Source organism: Pleuronectes platessa, chromosome 3 (genome assembly GCF_947347685.1).
Source record: "Pleuronectes platessa chromosome 3, fPlePla1.1, whole genome shotgun sequence".
Taxonomy (NCBI): Eukaryota; Metazoa; Chordata; class Actinopteri; order Pleuronectiformes; family Pleuronectidae; genus Pleuronectes; species Pleuronectes platessa.
In genome coordinates, this window is record NC_070628.1 from 12,899,453 (window position 1) to 12,914,094 (window position 14,642).

The following is a 14,642-nucleotide window of genomic DNA, read 5'->3' on the forward strand; positions in this document are numbered from 1 at the left end:
TCTATATTCAGAAAGACCGAGGCAGATGTTACTGTACTAGTTATATTTATTCAAAAAGTTTAACATATTTACAACACATTCAATTATTTAAAATATGTACAAAGGGGGACAGGGGAGGGGTTTGTTTTGAGGAGTAGGAAAAGGGTGAGGGGCGGCGGGGGCAAGGAGGGAAGGAATGGGTGAGGTAAGTGCTTCTCCACCTCTTCTCTCTCCTCCAGCTCATCTCGGCCTCCTCCTTTCTGCAGCTCAGTCCCATAGTCCTCGTTCTCCTTGTTGAGCTCCACCTCACTGCTCCTTCTTGTCTCAGGCTCCTGGTGCAGGCTCCTGGTGCAGACTTGCCTCCATAATGTTAGCCCTCGCCTGACAGTCACTGAGCTCAGCCAAGCAGTCAAGATAGGCCCTGAGGCGAGCACGCCGTTTCTTGACCTCCTTCTCTATGACACCGTCTTTGTCAATTAACTGGTGTTGCAGTTGCTCCACCTGCACCTTCAGGGCCTGGATCTCATTTTCCTTCTCCTTCTCTTCCTCTTTCTCTTTCTCCTTCTCCTTCTCCTTCTCAACCTCCACCTCACTGCTACAGCTTGTATTAGGCTGGGGTGGCTCCTGGTGCAGACCTGCTTCCATAATGTTTACCTTGGCCTGACAGTCAGTGAGCTCAGCCAGACAGTCAAGATAGGCCCCAAGGCGAGCACGCCGTTTCTTGACCTCCTTCTTTATTACTTCATCTTTGTCTTTGTCTTTCAGCTGGTTTTCCTGCTGCTCAATCTTCTCCTTCAGGGCCTGGATCTCCTTCTCCTTCTCCTTCTCCGTCTCCGTCTCCGTCTCCTTCTCCTTCTCCACCGCCATCTTTATCACATCATCTTTGTCTTTCAGTTGGTTTTCCAGCTGCTCCACCTTCTCCTTCAGAGCCTGGATCTCCTTCTGCTTCTGCTTCTCCTTCTCTGTCTCCTTCTCCACCTCCTTCTCCTTCTCCTTCTCTTTCTCCTTCTCCTTCTCCACCGCCATCTTTATGACAGCATCTCTGTCTTTAAGCTGGTTCTCCAGCTGCCACATCCTCTCCCTCAGAGACTCGGTTCCATATTTAAGAGCCATGATCTGCTTGTTGGCTCGGAGGAGTTCGATCCTGAGGCTCACCACAACATCTGGTTGCTGCATGGTTTCCAACACAGAGTAGATCTATTTGTGGATGAAGCTGTTGGAAGAGTTGATGCACTATTTTCCGAAGAAGTTTCTGTTCTTGTCTGGATCAAGTCAAATGGCTTTATGTCTGCAGGTGACAGGATGAAATAGTGTGTAAGATTTAGGTGAACTTGATCTATTAAATATTCAATGTAAAACACTTGACACAGAGAGAGAGAGAGAAAGAGAGAGAGAGACCCCTCCTGCTATCTGTGTGTATCTGGTTGCCATGGAAACTCAAATGAATGCACCTGTTCTCTCCCCACTGGGAAGAGAGAATCTAAACTCTGAGTGCAGCACTCAAACAACTATAATTCAGAAACTATAAGTCCTATCGGTGAAATAAAGACACCGCGATAATTCCAAGACTTTGCCGGACACACACATATATTTGAAACTTGTGAGAGTCAACAAATGGGACCGTGTGAGCGAGTTATGCGAGTTGATGCTCCTTCCAGAAAGGTTTTCTCTGAAATAACATTAGACCCAATGGAGAGGGATCAGTTTTTTCCTTAAAGGAGCTACACACCTCATTTAACCTGCTCCTAGTATTAGCTTAAGCTCCCATCAACACATTCAAACTCCACATTAACCAAAAAAAACTCACTAGTAAAAAAAAGCATTTTTTTAAATAAATGACTGGGAAAACTCTCCTCATCAATCACCATGGCAAGCAGACGCTTTGATTTGAATTTGAATCTGAATTTGATTGGCAGTTATGGCAGTTGTAGTTTTTTTACTTTGTCTTAAATACTAAAGTTAAACACCAAGGTTAATCTTCCCAATGTTACAACAATCACATCGTTGTGAAATGTGAAAATATCCTGGTGCTACAGGTGTTTTGTCCACAATGCCTCGCTCTACCTGGCATAACGCTACTTAGCATCAAGTTAACACATATCACTCATTAAGATAAGCAGCAGAAAATACAAAACAAGCCAGCTACAATATTCCCACATTTGTCATAAAAGCATCAGAAAACAGCACATTATCAACATGTAACAGCAGCAGCTTCATTTTATACAGTGGTTTCATTTCAAACTTAAATTATCAGCCTGAATTGTATTGGTTAGCATGCTGGGTAAATACAGAGAGAGAGTGAGACATGACTTACCTCAGTCAAGGTCAGAGTGCAGTAGCAACTGTCTTGAACTTTAACAGTATTTAAAGCAATCAACAGCCAATCAGAGGTCTCCTATCAAAATACCTCATATGATGCTGTTCATCAAAGCATCAAAGGAGGTAGTGAGGGAGTGTCCCTGTCAATCAAAATAATCTTCCATTTCAAATCTTAGCATCTGGTTGCTATGGTGATAGAACCACCTCCCGATGAGGAAGTTTTGCGATCATTTAAATCTAGTAAATACTTTTCTTCTTACTAAGATATTTTAGTGACTATATTTGATTTACATTTGAAATAATAATGTTATGAATAATAACTAAATATGATATCATTTTGTTTCATGCTATTTAATTATATTATTAAAACTCCACAGAGAACCACCTGCTGATGAGGACGTTTTTTGCGATCATTTATTTCAGTAAATAAAAACAGGACGTTTCATTTTGGTGGACTTTTAATTGCGTCATACTTGCAGCATCTGATCTTTAAAAACAAATAGAGGTGCCCTACATCCGTCACAATACCCTGACAGCAGTGTGATGTTACTCTCCAGCTTATTGTATCTAATAGACAACACTGCAGAGGTCATTGGACACAATATCAGCGCTTTATTTAGAGCATTAACCTGCTCTGTGCTCTGACCCGTTTCAAGGGAAGAAAGAAAGAAAACATAATTCTGAGATCGATAAGTTGAAGGACAAGCGGCAATGAGTGTGAAGAGATGTGGCAGAAACACACAAACATACACACACACACTTACACAAACACACTCACACACACCATAGGCCATATATGAAGACAGACATGGCGGCTCCCCAACAGTAAAGCCAAAGCATCTCTATCACCTGACAGATGGGGCATGGACCGAACTAACAAGGCCACATCAAATAAGCTTTTCTCATAGATGGTTTCTGCCATTTTAGGTTGTTCTTATCACACTGATGTACTGTGTGTTCAAGTATCTATTTTTCTTTTGGTTTGGTTTTGATTAGGTATTTGATGCAATAAAACGTCCTGAGTCTGACTTGCGATTGGTCGAACGTTAATATTGTCCTCCGTACGTCCATATCCCGGTGCCACCCCCCCCGATCACTACTGTCCAGGCTATGAGACCAATTGCGCAAGATGACGACATTTGTATCTCAGATATGTTGCCTTCATTTCTGCATCGTGGGAAGAAGTCTACGACACACATAAAACTCTCTTCTAAATTAAATTAATTTTCATGAGGAAAGTATTCATTTGTAATTCATTGGTAATTGTACATGAACGACTTAATAATCCCAGCAACACAGGCTTTGCCAGCCAACTTGTATGAAAACTTTTATGACCTATCGTGTCAGGAATACATTTGGAAATAGCAGAGGCAGTAGCACAGGTTCCCCTCCATTCAGACCAAGAGGAGGGTACGGCCATGGTCAGTATAGAGATCAAACCAGAGGTTACCCTAATACCAGATGCTACATACAGGGTTCCTACAGGTTTTAACAAGTTAAATTTAAGACCTTTTTAAGAACAGTTTGAATAGAATTTAAGACCTATTTCACGGCCATGCTGGCAAAAAAGTATGAAGGAAAATTACTATGAAAGAAGAAATAAGTCCCAGAATTACCTGCAAAGTAAATGTATTCCCGTTCAACATAACATGACTGAACATAACAATACACAGAACTGTGTGTGTGCGTGTGTCTGTAGACCTGGTTGAGAAGGAATACAGGTGACTGGCTGGCACTGCACTGAGGCAAAGACTGAATCTCTGGACTCAGGCCCAAAATAGTAACAAATAGAATCAGAAATAACTGAGCCTTCTTGTCAATAGATATGCTTTTGTTTGTCAAAAAGTATGATTTCAATAAAAGATTTCAATTGTCTCAAGCTCAGCCAACTTCTCCTTGCAGTCCCTACTCAGAATATTTAACTTGGAGAAGACCTCGGCCATCTTGCTGCCAGCCTTGCCCTCAGCCTCTCGAACACTGACGAGATGGCAGGAGTTTGTTGTTGGCTTTTCACATCTCTTGTGTTTCTCTGACTGGGCATGCGATTCTAAAGCCTTTACCCCCGAAGTTCCTAGTTTAACTATTTTCTTGCTAAAGGTGCAATGGCCTTCGAGAACATTCCCCTCCACTGGTTGTAACCATGCACTTAATGTGCTTTTATTCAAACAAGTTTTGTTGAACCTGCACTTCCCCATTAAGTTAAGTTAAGACATTAAGACACTGTGAATAAAGGCTGCCTATCCGCACGCACTTATCTTTTATTTTTATAGAACCACAAGTATTCCCACCCATATCCTGCACTGCCTTTCATAGGCATATGTTGTACTGTGCTGTTGCCAAATTAAAGAACATTAACTGAGAGAAGTCGTCTGAGCCGTGTTTTAGCAGGCACACCTGTCAAGAGCCTCTGCTTGTTGTGGAGACTATGAATCTGTGGCATGCAATACTCTGTACTTTAACTTGTTTTTCTTCCTACCTTGTCTGTATTAAAACATAACTCCCTTAGCTGTAGTCAACATCACACAGAGTTCAAGCAGGTGCCCCAGGTTATGATGGGAAGATCGGGAAGGCGTTTCTTACGGTGGCCCTGAGAGCTCAACGAACAGCAACTTAAGAAAACACATGCAAGTGGGGCTGAAGAGCCGCATTGGGCTCCAGAGCCGCGGGTGGCCGACCCCTGTGTGGAACCGAATTTGTATGGTGTATTGGACGTTTTTGTGGCAGCAGTGTCCATCACTTTTAGCTGTCTTCTGGAAACACTTCCGTTGTCGTTTCTTCTCTATTTGCAGCGCGTTTGTCTATTTGCAGCGTGTGTCTATTTGATGCGCGTTTCTGTAATGTGTTGTGTTGTGTTGTGTACTTGATGAAGATGTTTTCTTACTTTGCTTGTGTTTCGTCAACTTGCATGTGTTTACTTCACTTGCATGTGTTTTCTTAAGTTGCTGTTCGTTGAGCTGTCAGGGCCACCGTAGCTTTTTGATTGGAGGATGCAAATGTTTACACAAACAGAACATACAGCCCCAGATGACAACCCCTAAGCCTGTGTGTATGGTGTGCGCTGAGATGCTATCTAACAAGACCCTGGGACCATGTAAAGTGCGCCACCGCCATTTAGAAACAAAACATGGACAATGTTTATCCAAGTCTCAAGCATCTTTTACAAATACGCAGAGAGAGCATCGGAGACAGCTACGCGGCAACATCAGCCCTCTCATTGGGTGAGTTACAGGTTACACAATGTCACTTCACACGATATCTGATTCAATATCAAGTATATCGAGATAAACTGCTCGAGGTGTCAGACTTGGTTATGCCTCAAATGTGTTCATCTTCTCCCGGATATCCTTGTACATTATACAAATTATACAAACAGTAACAATATATTTTTAACAATACCTTATTTGCACTTAATTTTCAGTATCCGATAATGAATGTGAAGAGGTTTTAATTGATAGTTTAGTCTTTATTCATCCAACAACTCATTTATTAACAGAAATGCATCACAATTCCATTAACAAACACACAAACACACACTGTGAAGCAAAGAAAGTTTTTGTGTTATTGGTTTGAAATCACCTCCTGGAGGCAGCCTGGGGTTTGGGTCAACTCCCAACTGACGTAAAAGTTGACAGAGCGGTAAACACAAACAAACAAATACACACACACACACACACACACACACAAACATATACACACACAGAGAGAGCTAAAGGGGACATATTATGAAAACTCCTGCGATTTGTTATGTATCCCCCCGCCCCCGCTACACTCATTACAGATATGATATTTGCCAAAGCACTTCACTTCATTTTTGCAAACCTCGGATTCACCTGGAATTGCTAGCTAGCAGCATGAAGCAAATGAAGCACTCAAGATGTGCTGTGGTTGGCTGCAGAGATCCGCACAGATCTGTACATAACGTCCCAGCCTCAGAAGACACAAGAGCGAAATGGATTGAATTCATATTTGAAGGCAATGTCCCGGAAAGAATTGGCAAAAGTCTGTTGGTGTGCGCCCCGGTAGGTCCCGGGTTCCTCCCAGGGCTACGCCTGTCTGAGGATCGCTTTTTCCATCACTCGGAGACCCCCGTGTCTCTGCAGCTGGGGCTGTCGCAGGCAGGCTTCGGCCCGCCTGACTCTGGTTTAAAACGATTTGGTAGCAAGATTGTATCTTTGTCTCCAGTAGCCATATTTCTACAGAGGTAATGGATAGCCAAAAATCCGGGCGCTCGTATCTCATGGAGGAGGGAGGACGGGCGAGGAGGGCTGTTTTAGACAGGGTAAAAAGGGTGCTGTTTTAAATGATCCTTATGGTATTTTGACCAAAATATGTTACAGACATTTCATTAAGACCCCAAGGAACCATATCAACTTGTGGTAAAATGGGCATTATCTTTCCCCTTTAAAGGAATTCACACCGATTTTGGAGTAGTTGGGGGTTGGACAGCCGAGTGTGTGTGTGTGTGTGTGTGTGTGTGTGTGTGTGTGTGTGTGTGTGTGTGTGTGTGTGTGTGTGTGTGTGTGTGTGTGTGTGTCGGTACAGGCAAAGGACAGCCGAGCATCTGGTAGCAGCCCAATATGAATAAATGGACTGATGTGCAGCTGGTGGAGCAAAGTCTGGAGGTTTCTGGGGCCGGATTCTCTCACAGCCATGTACATTTCAGGGTAGCAATTTGGCAGGTTTCTCAAGTGGAGTTTGCACCATCCACGAAGGAGCAACTGGAGGACTTGCTTCAGGAGCCCGGTTATGAGGGTGTTACAGTAACCATCTGCAGACTCTACATTTATTACATTATAGTAAAATGAATCATATGGTAATCCAAACTGTGATTGTCTTTGTGGCTGAGATGTGTCTGCACTCTGCACTCGGATAAATCATGTTGCAGTGGTCAAACGTTTTGTGCTCATTGTAATGTGAAATATCCACCACAAGGGGGCGGCCAAACACAAACCCAAAAAGCTGCAGCATATTCCAATGAGTTCAATTATTTTAATATTCTGTGACAACATGAAAAATCTGAATACTGCATGGTTCACGTCTCCATCTAATATTTTCCATTTTTATAGTTTATTTACAGAGCAACATACAAAGAAGCTTTGTCTTTGAGACAACTTTAACATGTTTCATGTGACCCTGGCTCTTTCTGCTACTGATCAAAGATTTCCTGTCCTGTCCCCTGACTTGACCACAAATACATTTCTGATCATGAGAAGAAAATAAAAAAAGACTCCACATAGACCGGCATAATTATATTTGGTCATGATAGACCAATCCAGAAAGCCATCTATAGTTCTTTCTGCTTTGGAAAACATGTTAGTGTCAGAAATAGCATTACAATGTATTTGTATAGCATAATTTCTTCACAGGGTCATAGTTATGATGGGGTCTTTTTCTCAAAAGTTGAGACTAATTATTTGACTTTAACTCACATGACTTCAGAAGTAAAAACATCCATCCATTCATTATCGATGTAGTTTTCCTCCTCTCTCTCTCTCTCTCTCTCTCTCTCTCTCTCTCTCTCTCTCTCTCTCTCCCTTCTCCTCCCTCACGCTCACTCTGTCTCTGTAATCACAGCCTCAGTGTTGGCCATTTTGTTTCTGTAGGCCTTATCTTCTGTTTGCAGTTTCCTTCTCTGTCATTAATGTGCTATTAGCTTTTCATCCTGGGGCTAAAACACAAGACTCACACTGACCTTATAGTCACAGCTATGCTCGAAATGTCTGCTTTGCGAGATAATACATTCACCACCACCACCACCCCAATCGCCCCACTCCCTGTCTCGCTCTCCATCTCGCTCCCTCACAAAAACACACACACACGTAAAGCCATGTTCAAAAAGTGTACTCAGATAAATCCTACACGCTCACACGCTTACCTCCTGGAAATATACAAACTTAAAAAAACTCATACAAGCCGAATTTCAGAAAAACACGCACAACATTCCTGATCATTTTGCACAAGTGGCATAAAAAGTTTAGAGATGTTGCAAAACATTGTCCTCTTGGGAGAAAAGCACGACGGACTCAGATATGGGTCTGGAGAATCTCTGGATTATTTGATTTCTTGTCACCATGAACTCCACCTTTCTCACCAGTCAATCTTAACCAGGAATGGCTTCACAATAACTCTGTATGGCCATTTATTATTGACTGACTGTCCTTTCTTAACCTCAACATGTTTCCTGGTTGAAGATTTAGTTTCTGTGTCTGTCATTTCTGCCAAGTCTGGAGCATGCTCAAATATCATTGCCGCCACCTAGCCAACAATGCTAAGGCTTGTAGTCGCTTCCACTGGTTTTTAAGCAAATCCACTGGAGAACAGAACATGGAAAGGGCAAGAACGAGGGGAGCATATGGGTCGCTGGATACAGGGATTAAAGGCCTGGTATTCACAATAGTACTAACCTCTGCCATAAATGTTATTAATATATAAACTTTATTAAGACATAAGGTCCTCACACATAAGACCTTATGTGTGAATTTTAAAGGTCCAGCCTGGGAAGTATAGAATCTAGAATTGATCATGCGCCACCGAATGAAAACGATGTAGAGGACCTTTATTAATCAATTTTCAGCTCATTAAATGGTCAAAATTAATGGATCCCACAGTTTGAGTGAGGCTGTTTGACGAAGCCTCTGATGGCGAACAATGGTCACATGCTTGAGGAGGTCACATATGGCATACATAGATATTAATAAAACTGATTTACTCCTGTTCCCTGACCACGAACCCCTGGTACAGTGTGGTCTAAAAAACATTAACTCCCATATAAGAAAATGGAGGGGTCTACTTGCAGGCATTCAAGAGGCAGATCAGACATTTGCTCCAGTCCTCCTTGCAGCTTATTGCACACCTGAGACATTGTCATGTGAATGGATTTTGATTCGACTTGACATGGAAAGTGAACGTTTCAGAAACAATGTTCCAGCTGATCCCAAGGCAGCAGAGCAGTTGATATTTGCACTTTGACCTGTAGGAAATTAATTCATCGCCTCTGTTTGATTTCTAGTGCAGAACAGATTAGATAACATCATTGGCCTCAGTTTCGGGTTAGCGATTAATCAAATATCATCATCACAGTAAAACTTCCTTTCATCAAAGTGCCTGAAGTCTATATATTCATCCTCTTGCTGTTTCGCTGCCCTACTCAGGCCACTGATTACTACAGCCGTTCCCAATAGCATGAATTTGCTTGCAGTAATCCACCACATCTTTCCTGTGAGCATTATCTCGGTATTACAAAAACTGTATCACCACAAAGCCGAAGAACTTCCAAAGTACAGGCACTCTCGCTGCAACAGGCACTCTTCTGAATCTGGGGACTACTCCCATTAGGCTGTTTTTAGCAATTGTTGCAGAAAGCAACACCTCATTCAGTGAGTTTCCATCGTACTGAGCTCTGGAATCAAACACCACAAGAATCTGGTCTAGTTTTGGCAATGATAAACTTAGGGAGTGCTGGCATGAGTTCTACATGTCCACTGTCCAGCATTTTATTGCATGAACAGCACTCCCATTCCAGGCTTTTTCTTTAGACATCAGACGGCCTTGAGCAACGTCTCTGTCGTCAGGGAAATGTCTCAGTGGGTGGCAGAAAAGGAGAGAAGCAACCAAGCTGTTTGTGACATCCTGGAGAAACTCCTGTGCAATGATCTGAAGGAAGTGAGCAGGCAGGTTGTCATACTGTGTTGTGCAGATTATCTTTGCTTCGATTTTCTTTTACGAGAACCTGATCTTGTTATTGAGCAGTAGGTCTTCCATTGTCAAGGATGCATGTCTTGAAGACACTCACGATGTTTGTCTTTTGACCATCACCTATGCAAAATGATGACCCACCCAATGACTAACCTTTGCACATGCGGTGCGTAACGACAGCCATTGTGTTGTTTACGAACCTCATGGGCCCAAACAACGTCTCTTTCCCAATAGTGCCAGGATGTTAGCAGCTGGATCTGGACGTGGTGTTTTATATTCTATTGAACCTTAGGTGATAGTTGTGGTATGCAGCTTCCTGTGTCAGGATCTCAGATATGTTGTATGGCCGTAGGTAGTGGGATCATAATTTTTCCATCTATAGATTCTAATGTGAATCATTTGGATCTTCTTTCAACTGTATCCTGAATCCCTGCTCAGGTGTTGACTGTGAGTTCCTGCTGCTCCCGCTGAACTAAAAGACATTGCTCTGGATCTAAAATAGCATACATTTTTCTCTGTAGCTTATTTGAGTATACATTCAAAAGGCAGATCTTTGAACGTGATTTGCCCATGAAGTCTTCCCTACATATCTTGGTAGACCTGAATGTGTCGCTCACTGCTCTGTCTCCTTTCTCCCATTGTGGTTATCTGATGGAGGGAATAACACATGATGTGACTATGGAGCAGGACTATGGTGCAGAGAAGCAAGACATGTGTCGCTTCATTCGACATTTGAGTTTCACAGGATTTTGTTCCATAGTGGCAGTTCAGCGACAAATGTCTTTTAAGAATTTAAACAATCAGATCACATTTACCTCAACCCTACATTTCTTCGGAGAGTTGGGTTTGTTATGCTACAGTCTTTCGGACACTGATTGTAATACGCTTCTTTTACATAAAGAAATTAATTTGATCAAACTTCACCTTTAAGAAGTTGAGAGTGGGCAGGTTAAAGCTTGGGTCTCTTCTCTCTTCAGCTTTCCTATAGAGGAACTTTTTAAGTGGAAAGACGCCACTGTGTTCCTGCTTGAGAAAACCACTCGTCTTGGAGATAGAGCGGCAACTTCTCAACAGTGGCCTGCACTCCCCTTGCAGAGTCAAGGTGAGCTAGCCCTTGCAAGCACCTATCGTTATAGGCAACATCCATTTCTTTCAGTAAGTCTGACAGCTCTTGAAGTTTTCGACTATTTGTGTTATGGACCTAGGTGAAGGTTATTTACTTTTTGCTAAACACTGCTTCCAGAGACCTACACGTTCAAAATGTGGGATGCGAGAAGGTTTTCTCAGTGTGGTGCAAGGAAGTTAACTGGGCTTTACTCCATCCACTTGAGGAGAAACATCAATGCATTTCCTCGCTAATGGGCTCGTAGCTGAATCAGAGGAAATCTCTGCCATCATGTTCCAGGATCTTGTGAAAAACCATCTCTGAAAAATGGAGGGTGTTATAGAAGCACATTCCTACCCCCACCTAGGAGGTTATGTTTTCATTGCTGTCTATCTGTCTGCAGGATACTCAAAAACTACTGAACCGAGTTTCCATTACATTTTGTAGAGGGGTGGGGCATGTCCTTTAATGGAAGAACCCATTAAAGTCTAGTCTTTTTTTCTCATTTTCTTTCACAAAGGCGATAAATGGCATTAGTCCTTGGTGGAGATATGTGCCCTGAGCATGCACCCTTCTTGTTCTTGTTTGGAGTGAGATGTTCAGCTATCACACATGAGGATGTCCTGTTTGGATGTCAACATGCATTTGGCCACAGTACACAGTGGCTTTCTTATAAATCCTATGGCCAGATAATGTAAGGAGCCTCTTTGACATTTTGTAGTACTTCCCTTTAATAAATTCCTTCGGTAGAATAAACTCACCTTCCTAATTCTCTCTTGGTGGATTTTCTACTGGCTTTTACCCCAAACTCTCTCACCTCCTTATTTCCTCCATTTCCCTCCCTCCCACTGTCTCGGTGAGCAGGTGCACGGTGACAGAGTCAGTGGACTGTGAAATCTCCAGTCCTTGAGACACGTTTCCTGCCTCTTTCGTCGGAAATACACACATACATTTATATACAGGAGCACACACACTCACACACATTATGTTGTTTAGTCCTATTTTCTTCAACCCCTTTCTTTCCTATCCCTCCATTGTCAACCTTTTCTCTCGGCCTGTGGAGCCTTTGAGTTAACATCGTATGGTTCTTGAATTCACTTAGAGGAGGATAAAAAACAAGATTCTGCTAGTGTGGAATGAAAAATCTATACCGAGTTTCATTAAGCAACAACGAATGTCTGTGAGTGTGTGCGTGTGTATTTGTATGAGCATGCGTGTGTGTATGTGTGTGTTTGTGTGTCTGAGTACACTGTGTCTCTCCTGCATATGTCTCTGACCACATCTACATCTTTAATGTCTGAGACTGAATAATGTATGAAACCCCTGGGCTGGTTGACACACACACACACACGTACGCACACACACACACACACACACACACACACACACACACACACACACACACACACACACACACACACACACAAACACTTCTTTTAACTGCTTCCATTTGCACAAATGTCATAAAGCACAAGCTAACAGTAAGTGATGAAAGAATGACCACGTCATCCACAGTCCCTGAACACCACCATCTTCACGACCACCTTGTCATAACAGTTTGTTGATGTGAGGGAGCAAAACACGGTTCAAAGTAAACCAACGCCTTCTGCTCTGCCAACCACAATGGTGTACATACTACCACTTTCCTGTTTACATGCTGCACACTTCCTGTTGGAGCGAGCCCAGAACTCGAGGCAAACATTATTTCTTTGCTCCTCTGGGCCTGCGCGTGGTTATGCAGTTGAAAATTGAGCGACTCGGTTGCTCACACAGCGTGGTACACTTTTGCGTGTGTCTATGATGCAGCCATGCATACTTCATACTTGTAATTTGACTTTCAAATATCTGCACCCCGTCATCTTTTCCACATACACACACACTTGTCTTTTCCACAGCCTCTTACGGAGATAAAGATGTGAAGCTGAGGTCAGGTTTGGTTTCTCCAGTAGCTGTGCAGAATAATGTCCTAAGCCACCAGGTCTCTCTGAAAGGCCAATAATTTTAGTACTCTAACTTGTTCACTCTCTCTATGTTTGCTAGGTCTTTCATCTTTTATCTTCACACCTTTCTAATATTTTCATTTTTTATTTTTGGTTAATTTAATCTTTGAATACAGAAACCTAAACAAATGAGTGGGAAAACATAAATATGTTTTGATCCAGGGCAAGAGGGGTCAAAAAAAGGGTTTGGTGAGGCGGTGGCCAATGTGAATCATATGCTTTGTCAAACAGTTGCCAGGTTTCAAGGTGGGTGACCATCTGGGAGATTTTTACTTTTTACTTGAGCCTCCAGAGGAGATTTTTACTCCTCTGGAGGCTCAAGTTCCCACAGAAATATATTTTTTTCTTGTAATTTCTCACCCATGAAGAAAAAGCAACTCTCAAACATACATGGAGAAATTTCAGTTCAACCATTTTCTCAGAATCTCAGAACATACTCAAATTTTGAGGAGGAATGCTTTTGGCTTGCATGTCCCAGAAAGGACCGTCTAATAGGCAAACCACTTCACCCACCTCCACAAATCATCCAGACTGGAGGGCCATTTGGGTGCATTTCTTATGGAAACCATGTTATCTTGCAGCATCAATTTACAGTCCTGAGATAACCTCTGCCAGGAATGTGAGTAAAAACCCTTTCATGAGTTACTGTACAGAACAAGCCTGAGCAGCTCCGACATGATAGTTGCAACAGAGACAGAGACATAGCATAAAAGAGGAAAGATACACACACACACACACACACACACACACACACACACACACACACACACAGGTTGTGGTCAACAATTGGATTTCAGTCAGACAACTCACGTTGAAACGTTTATTGCAACAGTACAACAGGCTAGTGTTTGGCGTCTAGGCTCTTGTAATTAATCACTCCCCCCGATATGATTACATAGATATGATGGGAAAGATGAGCAAATGATTTATGACACATGATGGGAGCAGCTTGAGCTGGCTGCCTGAGCTACCTCACAGGCGTCGCTCCATTATTTCCCAAGTGAATTTACACTGATGAGTTTATAGATGGATAGATGGTGACTATTGTTTACATACATACAAATGTCTTTTACTTGATTTTTTTAGCTATTACCTATGTTTCTTTGATCCTTTTCAGTCTTTAATTTTGTTATTATGATTAGTATATATGTCGTCATTTATTTTTGCATTCTGGATTATTTTATATGTTTATGTTTCAGAGGGTGCTATATATTACTATCATATAATTTGCTGTCTACGAGTTTAAATGCTATTGTGTTATTTAGATGTTTTGTTTTCTTGTTTTTCTATATTAAATATGATCATTTATCTGTAAAACATTGCGGGTGTTTTGACTGTTACCCCGTCCTTTGAAACGATTAAGCACAGAACGATTACCGAGTTTCTTTCCATGAGAGTTAATCAGCAGTAAAAACTTACAGCGGCCTGAGAACAGCCCAGAGCGAACCATCAGCACCGCTTGTACCGAGCAGAGGAGCAAAGAAAGAAAATAGAGCGCAGGGGGCGCGCACAGTGACATGCGTGCTCCCGTTCTCTGCTGCGCA

At 42.3% G+C, this 14,642-nt stretch overlaps 1 protein-coding gene across 1 annotated transcript; it reads right to left on the minus strand.

Moving 5' to 3' along the window:
* Positions 1-28: 28 nt before the first annotated feature.
* LOC128436845 (histone-lysine N-methyltransferase, H3 lysine-79 specific) lies at positions 29-14,634 on the minus strand. Its single transcript, XM_053418734.1, has 2 exons — positions 14,518-14,634; positions 29-1,267 (listed from the first exon to the last, which is right to left on the minus strand). Exon 2 carries the CDS (start codon positions 1,153-1,155, stop codon positions 304-306), a length of 852 nt encoding a protein of 283 aa, XP_053274709.1. The 5' UTR covers positions 1,156-1,267; positions 14,518-14,634; the 3' UTR covers positions 29-303.
* Positions 14,635-14,642: the final 8 nt, after the last annotated feature.